Source organism: Amia ocellicauda, chromosome 22, assembly GCF_036373705.1.
Source record: "Amia ocellicauda isolate fAmiCal2 chromosome 22, fAmiCal2.hap1, whole genome shotgun sequence".
Classification (NCBI taxonomy): Eukaryota; Metazoa; Chordata; class Actinopteri; order Amiiformes; family Amiidae; genus Amia; species Amia ocellicauda.
This window is the reverse complement of record NC_089871.1, coordinates 7,398,532-7,422,919: the sequence shown is the minus strand read 5'-3', so window position 1 is coordinate 7,422,919 and position 24,388 is coordinate 7,398,532. Positions and strand designations below refer to the sequence as shown.

Genomic DNA, 24,388 nt, shown 5'->3' with positions numbered 1-24,388 from the left:
AAATGCATCTTTTACATTTTTGAAACCTTACCCAATGGTAGTCTCTCTCGTTCTGGACAGTCTAGACGAAACCATATTTCCCACTCAGATGAATGCTCAACTATCTACACAAAAAACAACAAAATAACATTGGTTAATGTTGATTAATTTTGCAATCCTCCATGACAGGTTGACATGGTATGGGTAGAACCACAAGAAACGTACATTTAATTCCATATGTGGAATCATTAAACAGAGTTGCATTATTTCAAAGTACTTTGTATCTTTATAGCTCAATTGCTGCCATCCACTGCATTTCAAGATCACATCATATTGCAATATTCACAACAAATCACCCCTAATAGCCAACACGCATTCAGAAGCTCTGACCTTCCTGACCAGAGCCATTATGACAAATGAGACCTTAAAGTAGCTGTTTTCGCTCATTGCCCTCAATTAACGCCTCACTCCCAACCCTCCCACTCCTGCTCTTTAGCAGCACAGTGGAGAGGCCGGGTCAGAGCGATTAGACTGGGCCACTCTGCAGCCACGCAAACAGCCGATAAAATCTCTCCTCTAATGTGGAGCCGTTATCCGAAGGCCTGGATTCTGCCTGCATGTGTCTAGAAACCAGAAAGAACGGCTATAAACGTCAAAACTGCACAACTACAGCCTGTTTTTAAAATAAACACATCAAAAACAAACAGGCCGACCCTGTGCGCTCAGCTTGAACATTGCACATGCTGTGATGTACTGAATATTAGTGTGTTTGCAAGGCCAGCAAGTAAAAAAAGAAAAAAGAAAATGGGGAATTTTCAAATCTTTTTTTTTTCTTTTCATTGAGGCAAATAGGATTCAATTTAATTACTAGTTGGTGTGTGAAATACTTCAAAATTGAAAGGATGAAACACACACATTGACGTTTTTGTTGTTTGACATTTAAAATCCTCTACTCCTTTAGTCTCATTTTTGTTGTGCGAGCAGCAACTTTAAAGAGAGATAAAATTCCCCCCTCAGTGAGGTTGTTATAAGACGTGAATTATGATCCTGGTCTGAAAGGAAGTACGTTGGGTTCAGAAACCTGTACTGAAATGCATGACAGTCCCTGGTACACAGAGGACAGTGTTTTGAACAGAAAGTTGACCTACATAACAAACCTAAAACAAAAACAATCACACCGTCCTGCATTTTACAGGTCAATTGTATATGTATTGTTCAATCTATGAGCAAATACCCTACAGTATTAACCAGGAGACCGATGGAACCAGTGACCCACAGTGCTGTGTACATCTCATCCAAAGAAAGCTTTTCAGACTCTACAGAACATATACCTCTGGTGCCAAAAACCTTTATCGTTCATCTCTCAGAAAGCCCCTGCAGATAACATGTGATTTTAACCTACTTAAAATCTTAAACTTCCTCTTCGAGACCTGGCATAGTGAGAAAGTACAGCAAATGGCAGACTCACCGTGAGATGAATCACTGAGATCAATCTGAACAAAACGCAGTGGCGCACAGGGGAAGGCAGAAACGCAACGCTTGTTTTCTAACACCCAGGTTACATAAAACCACACGCCCAATCCCCCCCCGAATCGATCGCAAATGCCAAACACGTCAATGCCGAGTCATTAAACACTGGGCGCGCGATTGGCATTTGCCGGGTGGGTCAGAGTTTTGATTAAATGTGATTCTCGGTTGATGCAGGATCATTTGCATGCCTGGAAACAAATGAGGCATATCAGAGGCTCACCTGCACACAGACACCGTCCAAGGGACCAGGGAACAGAGAGAGGCTCAGCACAGACTCCCATTGGTTGGGTGGGATCCAGGCGGGGGGCTCAGCGTCACAACCGAAATCCCCCAGAGACAAGGGATGCCCAGGGTAGCACCGACAACCTTTTGCAATGAAGAAAAGACATTCGCTAGGGGCACATTCCTCTGAGGAGCAGAGGAGATCCTACTCTTTGTGCAAGGGCAGTCTGTATTGTGTTTATTTTTATACTAGAGCTCCGTTGCGATAGAGCAAAAATAGATTCACTGTTTAGTCAATAAGAGTTTATATAGGGCTGAACTTCTCCCTCTGCTATTTATGAACCACTACGGCTGCAAAACGGCTACATCAATAATTTAATTGATGTATTGATTTGATCGATGGGTGTAAACACTATTGCAGTATGTTCCCAGCTAAACTATTACTGTCGACCCTCATTTTTAAAACTGCTGCTGTAAAATGTACTATTTGTTAAGATGTGTTTTGAAGTATGTCAAAGATTGAATTAGTTTCTGGTATAGTGATACTACACTAGGTTTTCTAATGTGCCTGTTATTGTACTTTTTGATCACACACCCATATTGTACATAAAGAGACGTAGAATCAATCAAAGCCTAAGTACAGCAAAAGCCCATCTTTTACTTTTTCCTCCTTGCTTTTTCTTGTTGTTCTGTTTGGTTTAGTTTCTATTTTTTAACACAAGACATCATTTCTGGCATGTCATTAAGCAGAAGCAAAATCATTAACTAAACAGCACGGTTGCCATGGGAAATTTACAGAGCAATTTATAACAGCGGCTCAAATGAAATAAGAAACTGAGACAAATTACATTAAAATAAATCCTACAAATATATACAAATAGAAACCCAAATTTGATGCATCACCAGGCTGTAGCCGTAGCTCATCAGCCCAGTGCGATCGTTGTGGTGCAGGAATCAAATCGCAGTAATTAAAGAGCGGAATTACGGATCCCTCTGGAAGCTGGGCCATTGGAAACAAAGCATTTCCTACTCAGATCCAGAAAGGAGAAGCACATGAATACAAGCTTCCTTATCAGGTAATTTCTTGCATTTCCACCACTTCCATCACAGTTTGGAGACTTATTTTGCCACTACAAGTGACATCACACAGACAGACAACAGACGCCAGCTGAAACCTTAAGGGTCAGAGTGCGGAGGACTAACTTAACGCTTTTTGAATCCTTACTACCTCGAAGGATGGGGTCAGCTGAAGATCAAACCTGTCTGATTCTCTCAGGATGATACTGACTGCACTTGAACATCCCCCCGAGCTACAGTGAACGCGGACTTGGGTACTTGCCTGTAGTGGCACCATGAGACTGTAAAACAGTACAGATGCAGTCGTTCCTCAAATAAACACTCTCCACTAAAGTACGGTATAAAGTCGGGGGGGTTCTTGGCATTTAACTGACATGTCCTGCGATTTGGTATTTCACAATACGAAGCCTTCAATATTTATTTTAGCGATATCTCCTTTTTCAATGGGAGCAATCACACTTGAAGTGAAATGCTGCAAGAATTCAGACCTAAATCTCTAAGTATTATGGATTTGCAATGAAAACTAAATCAATTCTGAAGTGCCACAACATGTTCTACACTCTGGACAGCCACAAATGAGTTTTTCATCACTTTTTTTCTTTTTTATAAACTTGAAGAGCCTTCTTCGACTCCTGTTAACAGGGTTTGATAAATTAGCTGTAGCGTGATTTATATGACACCTTCACAATATAGTGAAGATAAAATGACCTTCAAGACACACCGGTTGCTGTGATGGGTCTATATAACCTGTACTACACCCTGAAGCACTCATAATGATTAGGGAATGGACTGAATTCGCTCCAGTGTACAGAAAGGGGAAGGGTTATAATGTCCATCCTGCTGTCTTACAAGGACCAGCATGGGCAGCCATTAATAGACACCATGCATTTTCAGTAAGTAGGCCAGATATTTGCTAAAGCTTTGAAAGATGCCGTCATGCGGTTGTGTTTAACTTACTTGAAACATAATGCTGTTAACATCTTAAGTGGATGCTGCCAAGATGATCTGTTTAAACCATCTAAGCAGATCCATTTGTGTCCAGGTAAAAGCCATGGGTAATTGGAAGGGAAACTCAACAGTATGGGAACTCAAGTCATCTCTATGATGGAGAGCTGTCAGTAAAAAGATTACGGACGGCTGTGTAGGAGTCGGGAGAGGAGTGGAGAGGTGGCAGATGCAATAATGATGAACTCCCGGGGACAGTAACAGAATACCAAGTTTGGGAGCCGGTAACAGGATCAGGGCTGAAACTGTAGACCACTGTTAAGTGATCCTAATGGTAAACAAGCTGCTACAAGAGGTTTAGGCATCATCTGACAGAGAAAGGGTGTAATCTCTCCGATCCCCCGGAGAATAAGTTACTTAAAAGGATAGGGGGATAGGATTCGCAGCGTGGCATGCTGGGTACTTAAAGTAACAGAAGCTCCGTTCTATCTGATTTTAGGCTTTGCCGTCTCTCTCCCACAGTCGGAGGGATTAGGCACAGCCTCTTTCACTGTGCCTAAGATGGTACATCCTCTGAGACAGGCTCTCAAGCCACCACAAGGAAAGACAGGTCCCGGAGAGGACCACATTGCACAGCCAGTTGTAATGTTTAAATAGCGTGGTCCTAATGCAAAACATGGTGTCAGGTATACATATGTGATTAACATCTACCCCAGATTAAAGATTAAAATCTTTAAAAAAAGGAAAAATTATCTCCATCTTTACTGTTTTTGATGCATCAGATTTTATTTAAAGGAAGCTTTCGAATATCTAATGTCTGTTGTACCTTTCAAGAGGAAGGACAGCTCCTCTTCTTCGATTGCCCCCTCCGTCTTCAGCTGGATGCACAACGAGAGCATACAGGACAAGACCAGGCTGTGCTCTGGAAGCAAACTCCTGAAAGACACAGAGAGGGGTCAGAGGTCAAATGTGAGAAGGACGATCTTCCACAGCCTGTCTGAGAACTCGGTCAAGTTGCAGTGCACAATTAGATATGGTTTCTAAGAGCTTTTATGGATTGTAGTTAATCTCTGATAAACACATTTAAATACAAATGTCTACTTCTGTCATATTACTTTAAATCTAAGGAAAGGAAAGTAGGGAGATTGTTCTATTGTTTAAGCCTGTAAGTCCCACTGGTATATAAAATGGTCTGTTTTCCAGCTCTAAAATGTGGTATTGCGTACTTTAAAGCATTAGTTTTCAGTTGAAGTTGAATGGAGTTGCCAACATTCAATAACATTTTCACAAGATGTCAACTAGTTATATAAATGTTCAGCTACAATGGATCAAGGGGTGAGAAAAACGATTCAGGAATACGTTGGCCAGGGGTACGAGTGATTGTCCTTAATAAAAAAAAAAAAAAAGAAAATCGGCACAATACTGATGTGTAACAGAATATATATTTCAGTGGGTGCCATTAAGACGCACAAAGCTCACTGGGTTAGAGAATCAACATATTCGAATGCTACAGATCTAATAAGCTGAAAAGGATTTGTCAGACAAATATAACCACAAAAGAGTAATTTTTGTCGCACTGTAGTTTGTTCGGTGATATTCAAACACACCTGAAAGAATGTAAAGAAATTTTGGTATCTTGCCTGTGGAAATATACAGACCTGATCTTGAATTGTGCCCCCCAAAAACAGAGTGACAGCACTACAAAGCAAAAGTGAAGATAAAGAAAAGTAGAAGAAGAAAAAAAAACATCCCCGCTGTTCTGATTTCTGTGTCTCGGAGGCTGAGGACTTTGAAAGGAACTTTGTACTGAACAGATGGACAGACAGCAGCTGGAGTGTGTGAAACCTGACCTTGTACACAGCGTGTTAATAATCTCAGTGGAGTTTCTTCGATACAACGCCTTTCATTAGACCAAAGAGACCCGAGTGCCAACGGACCCACTGCCCTTCACATTTACAGGTTATTTGCCTGCCCTTAATTGAAAATCCATTACGCCGACACAGCTAGGAGCCATGTTTATTTTCATTATTTTCTATATTAGTTGACAGAGCTGAAAAAACTCCTCAGCGGAGTGTTTCTGAAATGAAGAAAACTCTCTTAATAAATAAATACGCTGAATAAAACTGGAGTAATAAAATGAATAAAACGGTGAAACTACTAACTGATTTATTGTCTGGTGGACAGTCTCAGTCAGGTGATCCACAAGCTGCCCGATCTGATTGGTGGAGAGGCTGAGCGATGTCTCGCAGTCTGTAAGTGTGTCGGTTTTGTCCACTATTTGTTGAGGTTGTGCTCCATCTAAAAGGTCAGGAACAGTGGCTGGTTTATCAAAGTTGTTTTCAGATGGTTCTGTGTTATAAAAACAAAGTAATGATTATACAGCTAAGGGAGATTTTTCTTCAAACAAAATCCGGCCTTCTCTGCAACGTAATCATAACTTCACTGTAGTTCACATTTCTTTAATGCAAACTATGATATTTTCAGAATACTATGTGTGCAGTTCAGTAAGTAAGGAGAAAGCAGAAATTTGATCAGATAATTGTGTATTATACTTAAGGAAAATGGAGAATACACAGTTCTCAGGGAACTACACACTTCAAAATTATATCTACACTTAACTTCAATTTTCCCTATTAAGCCTCCGACTGCCACAGTATCTTTTTGCTCCTGTCTTGGCAGCGAGCTGCTGGAATTAACTTTTCTTTAATCCAAGTCAATTCCAGCAGCTCACAGCCAAAAGAGATGAAAGATTAAAACATAAAAAACGAAGGGGAAAAAAAAGTACATTGTCTGCTTGCTAATAGAATCACAAATTAAAAATTAAGCCTGTTACATCGCTCAGAAAAAGCTTGAAACGCTGCCCTTTGCCTGACATGTCCAAAAGGAGGCGAGGTCAGATTAGTGGCTTTTGACATGAAAATAAATCCCATATTCGACATCGTTTTTCCTAGCACAGTTGGTTGTTTTTTTCCAAGCGATTCAGATAGCTAAATCTGATGCTACTTTTTTAATGGCATTTAACATTTATACTAAGCACATTAAACTATAGAAAAGCATCAATTTGACAGAAATAAAACACAGCACACACACGTATGTAAGATCCTAGGATATGCCTCATCTTTGTCTATGTATGTTGTCTTCAAATTGCACTGTTGTAGGGGATTATTGTGGCACGGAGGGAACTTTTGTGGGACTTTTTTTTCTCTTCACACCTTCTGGATGATCACGGAGATCAATGTAAAATCAATGCCACCTGCCCATCAGACTGCAAGGTGTGGTATAATGTACACACTTTGCACTACACTTTTGTTGCAACACCATATATAGGGAACACAGCTTTTATTCATATATTTGTTATTTATTCTTTGAAGAAACCAGAAGAAAGCTTTATGTGTGATAGCCATATAATTCTACAAGAGCAGGCAATACCCCCCCACACCAAAAAAGAGGTGGCAGGGCACTCATAATAGTATTACAGAGGAATATGATTTTGTTCAATTACATCAAATTTAAGAATGTGGCTGATACATCATTTTAAAGCTTTGCCACAAATTGCACAGAAGATTAATAGAAAAAATGTGTGTAAAAGAGTGTGGGCCCAGACAGTACAGCGTTCTACTGCCCCCATGTGGAGATAAGAGAAAAAACATCTATCTAACACAACTGCACCACAATCACATCTGACTGAAAATAGGAATCAGAGGGGAAACGGGGGGTTCATTCCGGGTGAGAAATCTGACTAAAGCTTCACAAGGTATGTCTTACACGAACGTGAGGGTTTAATATTTGTATTAAAATGACTTTATCCAAGTAATGTCTGTTTTTTTTTTGTCTGCCAGTTTTTTGTTGCTTTGTCGTAATTGAAAAGGCCAAAAGCAAAGAGCGATTGTGAAAACATGGGCTAACTGTATTGGGAGTGGCCAGTAAGGCAAAACTTGAGTCGTGTGTTTAGTTGCACTTTGTAATGCAGTGTCGATCCTGCTCAATGTCAGATTTTGGATGTTGTGCGATGCTAGTGCCCATTATACAATCAAAAATGCATGTGTATTTTAATCACTAAACGATTTAGATTGTAATCACAAGAGGAAATAAAATCTAGGGCAATGAATTCCTCTTCAAGCTCTTTCGTGGTTTGCAGCTGAGCAGCAGGTATGTTGCCATAAAGAGAGAAGAAATATCATGTCTGAAAAAAAAGCAGGACAAAATAAAAACTTGATCGCAGGGAAACTGAAACCTCATAAACCTTCCAGGCTGCAGGCTGGTCTGAAAGGCCATTTCAACAACATGTATGTGGCTCATAACAATCAAATGATCTTCTTTAGGGCTATACTTTTTAAAATGTAATTTATATTTAATTGAATTAATGGGCCGCAAGTTTGTCCCCAGGGATTGTGTGTCATATCATTTGAAGAACACACTTTAGTTTATTCCATAACTAGTAGACAAATATTTCTTAATAAGCAAAGCAACAACATAAAAACATCTGAGTACTGTTAAAAGTAACTTAACTGTTAAAAGTACATGTTTTTGAGTTCTGTGTGCATGTGTTTTTAAAGCCCCTCCCATTCAGCCCAGATATCCCCAATTCAAAATCTGTGTTAAAAGTGCAGCATTCAAACGAACCGGTTTCTGCCGAGCGGATCGTGCATTTGTCAGTCTTCAAAGACATCTGTTTTCAACATCTACCTGCCTTGTTGTTTACCATAGGCGATCTATCTGTTTTAACAACCCCCAGAGGGAATTTGCACAGCTCATTATGCAGGGCTGTGCTAATGCATTCTCCCCAGCACTTGCCTGACTGATGTACACTTATACAGCAAGCGCTGGTACCAGTCAGTCATAAATGCCAGGAGAACAGTCTATTGTTTACAGCGTGGAGACAAATAAAGAGATTTTTAAATCTTTAAACAGATCGTTCAAAAAAATAAATCCTGGATGCTGGGCAAAGTTGTTTTTCTTCTTCTCTCATTCAAACTGCAACAATCAGGCCTGTCTGCGGTCGCCCCCTGTGGATTTTAGTGAGCGTCCATCTTGTGCCGTCTCCTGTAACAGAAGCAGCTTGTAGTGCTGAAGCAGAATACATGATTGAATTACACGATGTCGGGGTTTGTGTAAGTCTGTCATGGAGGTAAATGTAGTGATAATATACAACTGTCTTAAACTGCTGTGTGGAAAGCAGGATCCGTCCCTGACAGTTGTTCCAGGACTGTTTGCACGGCGGAGGTTTGTTTTCCATTCGTGACACGGGGTGTTTAATAGGTCTGACGTGTGAATAGAAAAGGGAATACCTAAAGAATCAGGTCAGGAGAGAAAACAAATAAACAATTCAAAAGGGCAGATGTTTTACAGATAGTGTGTCGTTCCTTCAAGAGGGCACATTCTAGGGAAGCCAGTTCATCCCTGGGGTGTTCTGTGAGGTTGGGTCAGGTCCGAGATCCACAATCCTCTATTTCAATGTGGTATGACCCACAATGCACTACAGGAAGTCCCTGGAATGTCACGGGTGGCCGCACTGCAGATGCAATAGTGAATTGCTGATCCCACAGGCATGCCATACTGGCGGGAACTGGCATTAACACGCCACAGATTGCCTTTTGTGTTCCTTCATAGGCCACAACACATGACCTCTACACAGCACATGGCATCTGGTACAAATCATTACCTGGAGAAGCCTGCCTCAATGCCTTCTGTGATTTAGTATAGGTGGTCATTTTGATCAGGTTTATAATTTGTTCCATTGAAAATGTGATTTGAAAGAAGGCACCAGGGAGTGTGTACAGATGAAACACTTGAAATGAAAGGAGAGAGGCTGGAGTTTACTTTAATGCCCTTCGTAATGTGAAATACTCTGACCTTTCTGGCTGACATGTATGTGCCATTTTGAAAAGGGCAAAAAAATAAAAAAATAAATCTGTATTCTGTTCAGTGATGAAAAATGTGAATACAGAAAGATGCATTTGCTCTGCAGGAGAACAGGGGAAAGAAATCAAATGGGAACACAACACACTTCCCAGATTTGTATGCCTCACTGTCGGTATGAAAATTACCATTCACTAAGTTAAAATTTTAAACAAGTCCTGCTGTGCAGCATCAACTACAAGACATGAAAATACACCGCGATCCTGAGGTGTCCGTAAATAACACACATATAAAGAAATTTGTAATTCAGCAACAGACGTACACAGACACAAAAACAATTCGTGACTACACAAGTTACAGTCATTCATATTAGTTTGGGATACTGTCTGTATACTACCAACTACAACCTTAAAATGAACCCGTTTGTAAACCCAATGAAAGACCACGAGGTTTGCAGATGAAGTGCTTAAAGCCTTAACCTTCAGGATCTGGCCTTCTCCCTGTGAATCAATTACCGCTCGATATTGACTGGAGAATATAAAACTATCAAAATTAAATCAGGTCTAAAGTGTGTCAATAATAATAATGTTCACAATATCCATGATAAGTAAATAAGTTTAGTTTAAAAACACAGTTCTAACGGAGATCATTTGAGAAGTGTAGCGTTAAACATGCTTATAGTTAGAGCAGGGTTTTAGTCAACATCCACCATGACAAAACAGTTATTATTTAAAAAAACAAAACAATAAAATAGCTTCATGACTGGACTACCTTCTCCAGGGGGATCATTGCGCTGCTGTCTGTCTGAAGGATCAGGGGCTTCTGTAACTTCAGGGTCTGTTATGGATTTAGCTCGACTGAATGCATCTGGCCAGGCATCTTCAACCTGTAACCATGGAAACATCTCTTAGCCATCACATTACGGGACCCACAAATCATTAAATGTTTTTGCTCCACTTAAAAAATGAAATGAAGTAGAATATCTGCATCACCCAAATAATAAGCCAGACATTAAATCACATTTCACAGACCAATGCACGGTTACCCTCCAAGGAGTGCACCACTTCAGACCAATCATGGGCTACACAGTCAGGGCGCTTGGGGGTAGAAGTTGGACCATATATTTAGGGCGCTCTGCGGTCATTAGAAACACATTTGTTTTTTGTTCTTACTCTGGGAACGCAACACAATTAACACACTTTCAAAACTCATAGGCTTACGTCCGAGTTCATAAGGCAGGTGAGTTGAAGTGTTTGGTTTAGATCCGGATGCTACGCAGATTAAACCCTACATAGGCCGGTCACAAGGTTAATTCACGGATTCCTGCTCGTCTCATTATGGAATCATTTTGAACACCACAGCAAAGGAGTCGGGACCCAGATTCAACCACCGGGCTTCTGTCTGAAGCAAAGAATCCGTTCCCCATCTGTTAGCAATTGCTGAAACAAATTAAAATAGTTCAGAGAGACAGAACTGTCAACCGTACGGTGGGGTCTACCCGTCGACAACTCGAATATGAAAACGCTTCAACGTGACACAATTGGTGATGATTTAACTCCATGATGATTGCAACTGAAACCATTATCGGGCCTGATTAAAATTGGAGGGCATGTTCACTTTCATTGCGTCCTTTTCAGCTTCTCCCGTCAGAGGATTCCTGGGCCTTAAACAGCTGATCTCATTATCCTAACTGAGAGCAGTAGTTTCCCACCTTGGAAACATTTCTGTATGACGGCACAGATTGCTGGACGGGAGGTTCTTGATTACTGTTGTCGTAACAGTGCAATCAGTCCTGATTTATGTCAGCTTTAGATCGTTAACCTCCTGTAAGTAAATGGTTCAACAGCTAATGAAAAGATGTAACAAATTAAGGGTTAAAATGTAAAAGAAGCTAGGAGAGTTCAATTAACCGGCTGAAATGCAATGCGGGAAATTTAATAAAAAACGGTGGAATAAGAGCATTGTTTATCATTTCACATAGTGTCAAGTGTTAGTATTCAGGGTCCGGTCCACCATTAGATTTCTATTTTGTTGTGTATAAATGTGTAGAGACTATATTTGACTGTTACTGTTGCTCTAAACTGATGGGTTTAGGGAATTAGCTACACCATGAAGACAAAATATGTTTATCCACATTAAAATGGGGAACCGTAGTGCTGCACATACTTTAAGATGACAGAAAAAGGGCTTTTTTTTGTTGTATAGCTGCACTGTCGCTAGGTAACCAGGATGGAAAGCATGACATGTAACGATTCTCTTCGGACTGTGAAATCATCTCGGGCTGGCAAAGAATCATCATTATTTGGATGATGCACTGCGAGGTATTACACTTTTACAAATTAATAATAAATTGCATATAATCAAGTTGTATTAAGTGTGTATATGAATTGATATGGTGCGAATAGCAATTTAGATGGGGAATCTATTTGGACTAAATGCAAGCCTATTAAAAATGAACATCAGACCCAAATGATAACCAACAGCTGTGATATAAATTGTGCAATGAGAGAAAAAAAAAAAAACTGTCATTAGATCTCATTTGTGTCATCGGGATTTTCCAAGATATTAATAAACCTTAAAAAATAATTCTGTTTCTCGTTATTTGTATTTGGTATCCATTCGAAAGATATGATTAACAGTCACCCTGCCGTTTCAATTTCTTTACTCCATTAAAAACAAAAACAAAGCGTGGCGCAGAGAATTATCCCTTTCAGACGGGATCCTCGCCCCTGCTCTGCCTGTCGGAAACCATTAAAGACATTCACCGTCTCAGGACTTGTGACAGGGGGCTGTCATTTAGCCTCATCCTCGGGCTTTTACTGAATAATAACCGGGGACGGGGGGAAACCTGCTTGACTTCCCGTTTTCTTTCCCCCGCACTGTTTGTCTTGTTGTTGTTGTTGTTGATCTCACCCTAACAAACCTCTCGGAGGGAAGTCGACCAGAAGAATCCGAACGCTACCAGATCTTATTGTTAGCACAGCTGACAACCGTCCCCAGCTGGGCCTTCTCAACCCAGATTGGTTTTGTCTTCTAATCCTTTGTGACACTTTTGTGTTATTACAGCTGACACCCCCAGTAGTAATGGGACTGATGCTAGCTGTCAGATTTTATAGTTCTTTTCCCCCTCGGAAAGACTACTAAAGTACTTAGGAGTTATTTTCATGTTAGCGGTTCCCTCAGGGGCCGCGCAGTCTTTACTCTTCATCAATTAATTTGTTCAACTCAGTGTAACTTTATTGGAATCGCTTAGGGGGCTTAATTAGTCCTATAAACTTGCTCTTTCTTGTAGCTGTCACTTCTCACTGTGTGCATCACAAAATGCCCCAGATGAAGAAAGATCTTGCACCCTCTCACCGTCAAGGTTGGCAAAGTCCCGTCTCTTTACCACAATAGAGCAGGTTGACAGTTTACAACACACACGGATCTCACAAGATCAGCAGTGATACAGTCTTCAATCTTCTGTGTTTCCCTCAAAGATGGACTTTTATATTCGCAATTAGTAAGTCTGATTGCCCTCCACGAAGAATAAAAAAACAAGCACAAGAAGTAACACAACAAACAAAGTTCACTCACACCTGCTAGGTGACTACAACATGCTTCAAAACACAGCCAGTCAAAATGGATGTCTCACAAAACCACGTTTGTCAAACTGATATAAATGATTACTTTTGCAGAAAACCAGACTCACACTATGCACTGCTGACACGAACGGCTTCCTCTAACATTATGTTCATACCTTTATGTCAGTTTCCTCCTGAGCTACTCCATCTTCCTTGAGGAATTTCTCAACAGCGTTTTCAAAGAGGCACAGGAAATAGCTCAAGGGGAATTTGTATTCCCTCGCTAGGACGCTGAGGGCCCGCAGCACGGCGTAGATCAGAGCACCACGCTGGGCAATAGGAAGCAGTGCGTTCCTCCGCTGCGAGAGGCTGGACTGCAGTGACTTCACCCTTTCTAGCCTCTCTGACAGCTGGAAGGAGAGGAACGGAGAACCGTGTAAAGCATAGAGAATATCCCCCTCGTTCTCATCATCTATTAAAAGTATAAAAAAGGTTATATCTATGTATCTATATATACTCTACTATACTATACAAGATGAAACCATAAACTCTGCAAATGTGACGTGGAGAAGAGAAGCTGTAGATCGAAGCAAGTGTAAACATCTTGGGGAGGCCTTCATCCAGCAGTGGATCAATATGGGATGATGGTGATGGTGATCTATATATACAAGTAGTATGGAGGTCGTACTTGTTTCTTGTTGTTAAAGATGTCTGTCAAGGCATCGGTTTCCTGGGGTGAAGAACAGACAGACTCTTGAAACTTTCTCTCCAGGTCCTTCAGGGCGCTTTTGAGTTGAAGAACAGTGTGTGCCGCTCTCTGTGTTGAACAAATACAGAAACAGGGTGAACACAGTGGGCAGTGCGAATGACAAATATATCCAAGCATGGTCTCATCACGGTGACTGGAGTTATTTCAGTCAATTTGCATATCTGAGATAGAACAGCACAATATACACACATACTACATTCATGCAAGAGGCAGACGATAAAAGAGAAAGAGATGTTGAGCTCGTTTTTGATTGATCCTTTGATCCAGAAGGTGAGGAGAAGGGGTAACACTTTGAAAGATGTGGCCACTCCAGTTACTATTCATATTGATCCCTTATTCTATGCATATTTGGGTATCTTACACAGATGTCTGTGTGTGTAACTGACACGGACTGATTTACACGGCACACATTTACACTTGGAGAAGTCTGTGAGCCGAGCGGGCCCAAGCTTCTTACATACCTTGAGCTGATCGTGAAGGCCAGGTTGGGTTCTCGCAAAAACGCGATGAAGCAAAAAGTCGCACATCGTCTCCTCTCCTTCGCCGTAGCTTACGAGAGTGGTTCCATAGCCGATATCCTTGGCCAATGGACTTTGCGATGGCGAGGTGGCCATGTACAATTTAAACTCATCTGAGCAAAGAAGCCTGCGTCCCTCCAGGCAGATGATACTCGATGGCCCGTCTAAATAACAAAAATATTATAAACAAATAAATCTGGAATGCAGACCACTAAGACTACCACTTCAGGTCAGCTGCCAAGAACAGGATTGTGTCCCATTTCATTTTGAAGTAGGTAAACTCTTAAAATGCATAGAAAACCTGTATTTATATATTATTGTCAAATGTAACGCTTAAAAACATATTTCAGCAGGAATAATTGGTAATGAAAGAAAGTCTTGCCATCTGCCTTTCGGTACGAACCACTTTGAAGCTCAGATGAACAGCCAGCACTGCAGTGTTCAACTAGAGGCCGGATCACAGCATCCCAAGGCCGGCTGTAGTTACATAAAAACAAGCTGCAACCAGAGATGAGAGCCTTTTCAATGGCAAGAGAGACAGTGCTGTCTGGCCTGGATAGAACAGGATGCAGAAGAAAAAAACATTGATCAATTACGAAAGCTCGTGGTTTGCCAGAACAATGTTGAGTGTAGTCGGTTAGATATTTGACTACACACTGTGTGAAGCCTTACCATTCGCCAAGCTGGACACAGGTGTTCGCTGTGTGTGGCAATGCCCCCTGGAGCTCTTTAAACCACTTTTCGGCCTCATTACTGGGGTATATGAGAAATGCGGGCTTCTGCCAGGAGGAGAGGAGAATCGCAGCATTTTGCATCTGTCTGAGAGTCCAATCTGAAAGACGATACTGATGTGAGACGCAGTCCAGGGTTGTCAACGCAAGTCTCTCCACAGGACTAAGAGAAGGACCAGGTTTTCCAATACAGCCACAACTACAATATGTTGTAGTGAAGGCAGCCTCGAATATTCAATGTGGCTGGAATAATTAGTGTGAATCGTGAAACACGTAATTAATGCAATTTAGAATCTGTTTTCATTTCAACTTGCAAATATGTTAATGTAGGTAATTAAACATGGCTTGTATAATAAACCTCTGCAAAATACCCAACTGTAAAAAAAAATAATCCATTAATTCCCTCCACTAAAAAAGCAAGAGCGCTTTAATACAGGGCCGCTATTGCTATAGCTTCAGCTGTTTCTGTTTCCAATTAAATCTAAAAAGCAAAGACCTATCGTATTTGATCTGAAATAATTAGCAAAAAATAATCAAAGCTGTTAACGTTTTACTGTAATGAGCACTTAAAATATTTAAATATCTTTAAAAACATAATGAATGTGATCATTTCTGTTTCAGATACAGGACCCACATACTCTACAGGAGCCTGTGAAAGAGCAGATGTTTTCAGTGTACAGAATTCCCTCCCAAACCAGCTTACAGTTTCAGCGAATGTCGGCATATTGTTCAGGAACTTCAACATTTCAAGATCTGTGGTGATTATTATTGTCTGACAATATTACATATTAAAATGTACACTCAACTTGAAACCAAACTGACACATAATAAAACAAGATGCTCCACCTTTGGCTTCCCAGTCAAGGATCTTCTCATCCCCAACTATGGCCTTCAACAAGACTTTGACAAAGTCTCCATAATGCTCTGAGCTGATGGCAGGAGCAGGGAGGTCCACTGCGAACGAGCCCGTGTCCTCAGCATCTTCAGGTGTCTGTAGATGTTGACCATCACCTTCCATGAACTCTTCTGAATAAGAAAGGTGCAGAAAAGCATGTTTGTATATTTTTGTTTTACCTCAGATAGCCAAGTGACCAGATTACCCTTCCCCCACTGTGCCAGACTGATTTGCATCAATTAGGAGTGAGAATCTGCCAAATATTCCATTTTAATTGACCTAACCGTTCCCTTTAATTTGAACATAGATGGAGAAAAAGCGAGACACGAGAGGAGAGGGGGAGAAAAATCCCTCAGTGATGGAATTGGCGATACAAGTAGGCCCTGGTGCCCCTGCCATAAATGTCTGTCATAGAAAACCTCTCTCGTTTCCAATCACTGTGCGAAAGGAGCAAAATGTTAGGAAAATCAAAACAAATGTTGCAGCCTTCCTCTGGGACTCTCTGTACCTTGCTGGTGTTGTTTCTCTCGCTCTTGGTAGCAATCAGCCCTCACATCTGTTTCCTTCTCGGTTTCCTCACCCTCTCCCTTGAAGAATTCTACAGAGAAATCAATTACTCTCCCTGCAGCGCAGAGGAACGACAGAGAGGGGAAGGGGTTTGCAATGATTTAATCTTCTCCATCGATACGACTCTAAAAACATCAGCAATCACAGCTTTGAATATTGATCGGGGCATTAAATTAATATCCCAGATTCTGCAGTCGACACAAAAGTGACAGCCTACCCCCGTTTTAATCTGGTTTGAAATCTTGTTCTCCAGAGCAGTTGAGGAAATTAATGAGAACATGTCAGCTCGATGTAAATAGAGATAAAAAAATCAATGCTGCTTTCTCTCTCCGCACTTATCATAAGGGAGACTATAGGGGGAAACATTATCTTTTATTACGCCTCATAGCATTTATCAACTAGACCAAGTAAATAAATGCAAAGGTCATTTTTAAATATAGCTCATTCTGTGCAATATAACAACGCAGATCCTAGCAGAGCTACAATAATTGTAAGTAATCATGTGCTTATTATGGATGAGGGTCTTGATAGGCATGCCAGGAAAGGAAAGCAGGAAAATACAACACTAGTGGACACATCATTGATTTATTTTGTTCCCCTCCAAGTGTCCACATCTTATTAAAGATAGAGAACACAGACAGATGACAAGTCAAATTGTCATCTGTCTGTGTTCTCTTCTCCATCTTTTAAATTTAAGCATTGGAAACTCTAAATGTAATCAATCCTCCCCCTGTTAAAAACACTACAGTAACTGTGCCTCCACTCATTCTCCTAACGCCAACTCTACGCATCACGGAGGTTGACTTCGTAAAAGCCTAAATTGGATTTCTGCCACATCTGCGTATGTCACGTTTAGCCGTGCTCACATGACGTGCTCTTTCCATGGTTGCTGTACCTTTAATGGGGTCAAGGGAGTCAATCAAGAATGGCAGACCTCTGTCCCTTAGGCACTTGGGCCACTCCAGACTGAGCAGCAGTTGACAGAACAGGTGTTCGTAGGGCCCCAGGTAACACAATAGGCCTGCCGCCATGGCCGTGCTACCCAGAAGCCCCTGGGTCCGCTCCGCCACAGCACAGGAACTCAAAGTGTGTTTCCGGTGCTCGAAATGAAGGATCTGAAATTAAAAACCAGACAAAAAAAACTTGAGAAAAAAAAAAGCCAGTACAATCTATAAGCAAAACACCAGGTGACCTGACCTGAAGAATCAATTGAACGTTTCATTGCCCGTTTTATCGGCTTCAATTCATGCAGGCTTAAGTATTGATGTAGGTTGCTCAGATGTGGATGCATGTAGTAGGCCGACGCTACCTTTTCTGAGACGTTGATTGATTTACAATTAATACACGTTTTAACTGCATAAACGGAGCTAAACTCAGAGGAAAATAAGTTCAGTATTCCCGACATTACAAACATTGCGTAAAGTATATATATTTTGAAACGGACAAACACATATATACAATGACCCTGTATCTGTGGGATTCCTGAGGAAATTACAACAATAGGTTTAACTGATGTCCATGGGTGATCCAGAAGACCAACCTCAGGACCTGATCAAGTGTAAACTAAATAGAGGGGTGGGGGGAGAAGACTACCCTGGTAATGCAGTTCAGCGGAGAGCAACCAGACTTATTCCAGGTCTGAAAAATGAGCACGATGGGTTGAATGGCCTCCACTCGTTTGTCAACTTTCTTATGTTCTTAATGAAATATACTGACCTCTTCCAGAGAGTCCAGATAGGAGAGTTGCCTGGCGCTCTCCGTACCCCTCCTCTCCTGCTCGTTCTTGTCGATGGAAGCTTCTTCGAACCCCGTCTGCAGCTCCTCCAGCCTCCTCAAGACCACCCCCTTCCTGGCCTGCTGGCTCTTCAGCCTCTGCACTGCCTCTTCCAAGGCAGCTCTCATCTCTGACACCTTCTTCTGTAAGGGTCGGACCTACAGCAACGACCAGCGTGTCAAGCATGTATTTGACTATACAGCGTGTCACAATCACAATGCAGGGTTTTGGTGGTTACTGGGAGGCCTTGGAGCGGAAACAGCCTTGATTAAAAGAATTTGCTTTCGTTTACCCGCTACTACTGAGTCAATCCCTCTCACACACACACAGCTTTTACGGATCATGTATATAAAACTAATCCCGACGCTATACGGTGCTCATTGCATGCCTTTATGAGTCTAAACTGGTTAAACTGCAAAAAGAGTAAGAGAGATTGTTGTTCTCTTTAAGCCATCTTCCATCTGTGGAGGCAAGAGTACCACTTTGCTTTCTTCTTCTCTGCTCACTGTAGGACTGGATGGAGAGCAGAGTGATGCAATTAGACTAATCCCTGGGTTACAGCGCATGACGTACTCTGATCACATAAGGGACCTGGACCTTTCAGAACAGAACAAAGGATGCTTCGAGGAGATTTTGTTGCCGTTTTTTTCTTTAAATCTTAGAGAGGGTCGGCCAAGTCGCATCAATTCACATCTCGGCAAAGACAGCGCGTGAGCACTGCCTTTTTGGAGCTGATGGGGAAGTTATTGGGAAGGAGGCTTCACAACACAGATGTTTGAATATATCCAAATAACATTCTCAGACATTACGGACAGCTAGTGATGGCACACTTGACATCTTCCAGTTAGCAGTGGAATCTGATTTTCAAACGGGCACACGTACAATTTAAAATCGCACTGTACGTTTTATAGGAGGAGAACTAAGGTTAAAAAATGCTAAAAAAGCTGTTAAACTATTAATGCGACATCTGCAATTCTTTCTGAAAAATAATGTTAATCAATTCAAACACTCCAAACCACACTTAATATTAATAAAATCCACATGTCAGAAACGTGTTGATTTTCTTTACTCATGAAACCTCTCTGCCAACAGACGGGAAAGAGAATGCATAATCATAGCTAATATATAGCTCAATACGACTGTCAGATCAGATTTAGATTCATTTGTGTGTGATTTTGTTTGCTTGTGTTCCATCTGTTAAAAGGTTTGCATGACAAATTGTTTGAATTAATGAATTCTAGCTTAGCCTCACTAAAAAAGAAATCAAAGCTCGTTTCATAGTGCTGTAACATTACTAATGCTGAATATACCCGTGATAAGCACAGCTGTTAGGGAGATACACGTATCTCGGCATTAATCTCAAATGCAGCAGATTTCTCTTCATTAATGCGGTGAACATAATTGCTACATATAAACTGCTGAAGGGTATGAATTAGTATTTTGATATTTAATGCATACAGTATTAAGACTCTGTACCATACAGTAATTGCCCAATCATTTCCTTCACATGCCACTTTTTGTAATGTGCATCTTTAAGAAATGTCTTTTGCCGAGGCCTGCAGTATCGATGAGACAGCCCTGCCCCTAAGACATCTGGCAAACACATCAGATGATATCTAGCCTTTAAATAACATCAGAGGTGTTGTTCAAGATCTACCACACAGTTCCACACCGGTCTGGAGAAAGGCAGTGGTGTAATTAACAAAATCAAATCATCTTCTCCCGGATGTTCTTCAAGGTTACCATCACTCAGGTCAGAGCACAACACAACACAAGAGGAGCTGAAACTGTCACTCACTGACCAGCAACGACCGGGGTGTCTCACTCTGGCACTAAACTTAAGCATGGAAGACCAAGTCCAGTAGAGAGTGATGGTCTACAGGTGAACATTACACTGAAGCATGTGGCTCCATGGAGGCAGAAGCTCCGAGTTGCACTTAAGACCCACTGGGGTGCTGGTTCAAGCGTTCCCCATGTGGTCTCATAAGCATCCATCCCGCCATTGATTTCGCAGGAGTCTCTCTCCAGGACACTCCAGCCCCTCCTGTTAGCACCAGGAAAGGGGGGCGTCTTGCTCTCCGTGCAGTGATTAGAGCCGGCAAGGCGGGTTTATACGCGCAGACCTTCCTCCTCAGAAGACAGACTTTGATCTACAGCGAAATAGCTAGACTGAAGCCTATATATTATTCATCACAAGAGAAGTGTAAGATGCCTTTATGCAAAGCGAGGGAAGTCTCCCAGTGGAGGGTCTCTGGCTTCATCTCCCTCCTCAGCAAGTCAATCAGTTTCCGATATCCATTGGCATGCACGACACAAAGAGGGCCTCGATAACACAGAGCCTCCCAATCGCAATCCTGACGCAGTGCAAGGGGCCAGGCGTCGGCCTTACAGCGGGAGAGCGCTCTCTCTTTGGCAGACTTTATTACTATTACTTTTAAAAGGGGTAATCACTATTGTATTTTTTAGTGTGTGTAGGCAGGAAATAATTGCATTTACCTGCCGCTGTGGAAGTGTTTTGTTCAATAACTGTTAAAGCGTTAAAAGAGCATTACATTTTTTACATCTATTACATTTACTGTATATATTTTTCATAATGTACAACTTTACTACAAGAGATAGCAATACTGTTGTACTGTTGTACCACTGCTTTCAGATGATTTCTACCCATTAACAATAAGTAGGTCTGTGGTATGGATTGCATTTGGTCATTTTGTCCTTCCCAGTTCTCGATTGGTTCCCTCCCTCACTGCACCCGCGAGCACCCCCCGACACACACACACACACACACACACACACACACACACAAACCACTTCTCCGAGTTACTCAAACAAGAACTGGCACCCTGTGTGACTTGCCTAACACACACACACTCACACACAACACTGGATTTGTTTAATTTAGAGCCAGTAAATTTCCACTCGTTCAATCTCAATTAGCTAGTGGGGAATTGATTTCGAAGAATGACAGGAATTATGTGGGGGATTAATGATCACTGATTTATGAGTACTGAGTAGCATATCAATAAACCCAAGGAGATTAATCACTTGTAGATGGAGCGCGCTCCCTTAGCCGTTGCGTTTCGAGGTAATCACTCAAACGGCCATTAAATGATTCTGATTGATGACCTTAACCTACAGGACCCGGTACATTTGCAGAAGCAGAGTGCACCGCTTCGCGAAGCATCTTCCAGTCCGCTCGATAGCGGGGGTTTAACATTGACACGGGCCACAGAGGGAACATCCTGCAAGGCCTGACGATTATTTCAATCATTACAATCTCACTGGCCGTTCTCCAATTAAAACCGTACTGCCGTTACGAGACTGGCGATGGGAACAGGGCAGGCGTTGTCACTGAAGATGTTACTCATAATACCACCGTTAAAATTAGGCAAATGGATCTGGCTGCTTTCTGTTATATTTAAAGTGGTGTCTTTTTCATATAGACATTATCCTGCATTTATAAACCACATTATATAAACACACTTCTGAATATATCAAGCCTTGTTTCAGTAAATAAGTAAGTGCATACATTAAATAAAGACTGAAGTGCTCATAGGTTATTGGGAGTAAGTCATTACAATGGTATTGCTCATCAGTATTCCAAAATTGACCCACAACTTCAAACTCAATCACTAATTAATTAGCAGCATCCAGGTCTGTTCCTCGTTAGCATGTGCTCCCTTCCTGAACTTGACATGTGCAATCAAGTCTTTTCAGGGCTTTGGACATCAAAGCCTTCCTTCCTCAGGTCTTCAGCTCATAAGCTGGTCTGATTAATTAGCACACCAATAACAACAATACAGGCGAACTGCGTATTTGTTTCCTCTGGTGTCTCGCACATCAAAAGGAAACTCACAGATTTATTAGCCACCCACTGAAGGTTTCATGGCTACACATTTGTGCCTTGCGTAATAGATAAGACCCCATTTAAACAAAGGAGAGTCAAATACGTCTCTATATGGTGAATAACTAGAGAAATTGTGTAGTTACTAATGAATACGTTCTCCACGCACACTGAAGCGTTCAACCTCGGTCACACACACTGCTTAAACCCCTTTGGTCGATTATTGAAATACAAAATCCCTGTTACACCTCGCTTTCTATTTAAGTGTATTAAAATGTTGCTGTTTCCATTATTATGCAGCTTGATGATCCAAGATTGAAAAAAAAAGCCAGTGTTACCAAATGTGTTGTACACACTTTAGAGTCATGCTTTAGCAGACATTTGTGCTCGGCCCTGAAAATATATGGGTGTTTCATCGATTTCTAAGCTCCTGAATAATTTACAGGTGGCCAAACAATCTTATTGAGTCAATGAGATGTGTTACAGATTTGCCAGCCAGGAGATGGCAAATGGGCTGATAATTAATGTAACATTTTACGGTCCGTGTAGAAACAAAATGTGTATTTTTGTTGTCTGGCTCACCAAATCAGGGATTGATTTCACAAGCGAAAACGAAAATCTATGTAAATTTAAGTTTTATTAGTAAATGTCCTTCGGGGAACCAGCAGGTGGCGGGTAAAGTACTTGGCAACCACTCTCTGTCCCTCCGTCCATCTGGCCGTCTCTCATATCCTCTGAAGTGCTTTCAGTCGTCAGTAAAATTCATACACTATAATTAGGGCAAAATCATACCACCAGTGCCGCGATTAAACATTAAACAACAGTCCTGGTCCAAAAGAGGAAGGGGAAGAAAATAAACATTGCAGATTTACCGCTATTCCTGGTCTCCTAATGTATGTATGGACACGATGACCAAGCGGAAATTACAGCTCTGGCACGAAAAGAGCAACACAGAAAAGAGGAGACAAAGAATGGTCTGAGAGGTGACTAATAAAGCCATATTGGCGTAATAACACACTCTGAATCGCTCCCCGTTGATGTGAACCCGATTCTGAAGCCGCCTACCTTTGAGACCATGACTCTGTGGTAGAAGACGGCGCCCTGCAGCCATTTGAGCAGAGACCCCACCGCCGAATTCCTCCCAGTATCCATCTCCACAGCAAATGAAGGCTTCTGCAAGACCGTTTCCAAATGGCCCAGGGTTGTCTCTGCAAGCTAGAGGGAAACTGAGGTCAGGAACGATCCCACAACCTACACGCGCTAGCGAATCTTTATGCTGTCCTTCGAAGATACACATTTCGGATGGAGATCTAGATGTAGGATCACACAGTATCTTTCATAATGTTCTGCTGCTGAATTTTAGTCATACGGAGTCTTATGAAAGCCTGTTTCTAATAAGGAGAGTCATCTGTCATGTCACAAAAAACCTCTGCAGTTCAGCCTGTCCCTACCACGACACCGCTAAACACTTCAACAGAGTTTGGAGGCGCAGAGTGTGAAGGGATACGTCAGTTAGACAGCGTTGTGCTATGAGCAAAATCACAGTGCTCAGAGGGACGCGGTAGAAGAGATATGAAGGAGCGCTGAACGCGTGTGGTAGGTGTCAAAAGAGTTTCCAGAGGGGTGATTGTTTTTTGCCAATTTAACAGGATTAACTAATGCGTTGGCAATTCTCCTCAAACCGTGTACAATAAAAATCGGGCCTTTGTTGCATATCCATGTCTACGTTACACATGGAGGGTTATGGAGAACTGAAGTGTGAATGTGTTTCCCGGCTGCTCGGTTAGCGACTACAGGGCTCTGTTACTGACATGGTTAATTGACTTTCTGACAGTCGGGTGTTCCTTCCAACAGAAACCCTAAGAACGCCAAGACAAGCAGCCAGACAGCTCCTCTGTAGGACGCGGCTCAGCTGTTAATCACTTTTTAACCTTTGGCACGTCGAGAGCTGTTCTCTCGCTCATAATCGCTCCACTCGGTGCTTTCTTTCACAGCCACACGTCCTCCTTCCCGTCATAAAACACGGAGGACAGCCGAGAGCTGGGGGAGGAGAGGAATAAACTGCACTCATGGAGCTTACTTGAATTTCACTGAAAGCACTGAGCTCATCCAGGA

The 24,388-nt window shown here is 41.7% G+C and overlaps 3 protein-coding genes across 3 annotated transcripts in view; all 3 read right to left on the bottom strand.

Annotated features, from left to right (window-relative positions):
• The window catches only part of LOC136718315 (dynein axonemal heavy chain 9-like), a 38,512-nt gene extending 33,829 nt beyond the window's left edge, over positions 1 to 4,683 (bottom strand). The window contains exons 1-3 of the mRNA XM_066696002.1: positions 4,580 to 4,683; positions 1,730 to 1,875; positions 32 to 104 (exon numbers count right to left, since the gene is read on the bottom strand). Of these exons, the coding sequence (XP_066552099.1) occupies positions 32 to 104; positions 1,730 to 1,875; positions 4,580 to 4,652 (292 nt within the window). The 5' untranslated portion in view covers positions 4,653 to 4,683. The remainder of the gene's footprint in view (positions 1 to 31; positions 105 to 1,729; positions 1,876 to 4,579) is intronic.
• A 384-nt stretch (positions 4,684 to 5,067) lies between these two features.
• On the bottom strand, positions 5,068 to 15,007 carry LOC136718522 (dynein axonemal heavy chain 14-like). The gene is made up of 7 exons (XM_066696276.1): positions 14,866 to 15,007; positions 14,406 to 14,626; positions 13,864 to 13,992; positions 13,352 to 13,585; positions 10,384 to 10,498; positions 5,916 to 6,102; positions 5,068 to 5,071 (listed from the first exon to the last, which is right to left on the bottom strand). Exons 2-7 carry the CDS (start codon positions 14,556 to 14,558, stop codon positions 5,068 to 5,070), a joined length of 822 nt encoding a protein of 273 aa, XP_066552373.1. The 5' UTR covers positions 14,559 to 14,626; positions 14,866 to 15,007.
• A 123-nt stretch (positions 15,008 to 15,130) lies between these two features.
• LOC136718521 (uncharacterized) lies at positions 15,131 to 18,583 on the bottom strand. Its single transcript, XM_066696275.1, has 5 exons — positions 18,372 to 18,583; positions 17,551 to 17,770; positions 16,597 to 16,710; positions 16,040 to 16,219; positions 15,131 to 15,294 (listed from the first exon to the last, which is right to left on the bottom strand). The coding sequence occupies exons 1-5, from the start codon at positions 18,555 to 18,557 to the stop codon at positions 15,131 to 15,133; spliced, it is 864 nt and encodes a 287-aa protein (XP_066552372.1). The 5' UTR covers positions 18,558 to 18,583.
• Positions 18,584 to 24,388: the final 5,805 nt, after the last annotated feature.

Excerpts from the sequence above, each read along its gene's own strand:
- LOC136718522 (XM_066696276.1), bottom strand. The coding sequence starts at position 14,558 with ATGGCCACCTCGCCATCGCAAAGTCCATTGGCCAAGGATATCGGCTAT. Across the intron at positions 10,499-13,351 it reads AGGAGGAAACTGACATAAAG|GTTGAAGATGCCTGGCCAGA; the intron begins GTATGAACATAA and ends CCATGGTTACAG. Across the intron at positions 6,103-10,383 it reads CAATGATCCCCCTGGAGAAG|AACCATCTGAAAACAACTTT; the intron begins GTAGTCCAGTCA and ends TTTATAACACAG.
- LOC136718521 (XM_066696275.1), bottom strand. The coding sequence starts at position 18,557 with ATGAGAGCTGCCTTGGAAGAGGCAGTGCAGAGGCTGAAGAGCCAGCAG. Across the intron at positions 17,771-18,371 it reads ATCTGGACTCTCTGGAAGAG|ATCCTTCATTTCGAGCACCG; the intron begins GTCAGTATATTT and ends TTTTAATTTCAG. Across the intron at positions 15,295-16,039 it reads CCTTGACTGGGAAGCCAAAG|ATTGGACTCTCAGACAGATG; the intron begins GTGGAGCATCTT and ends ATCGTCTTTCAG.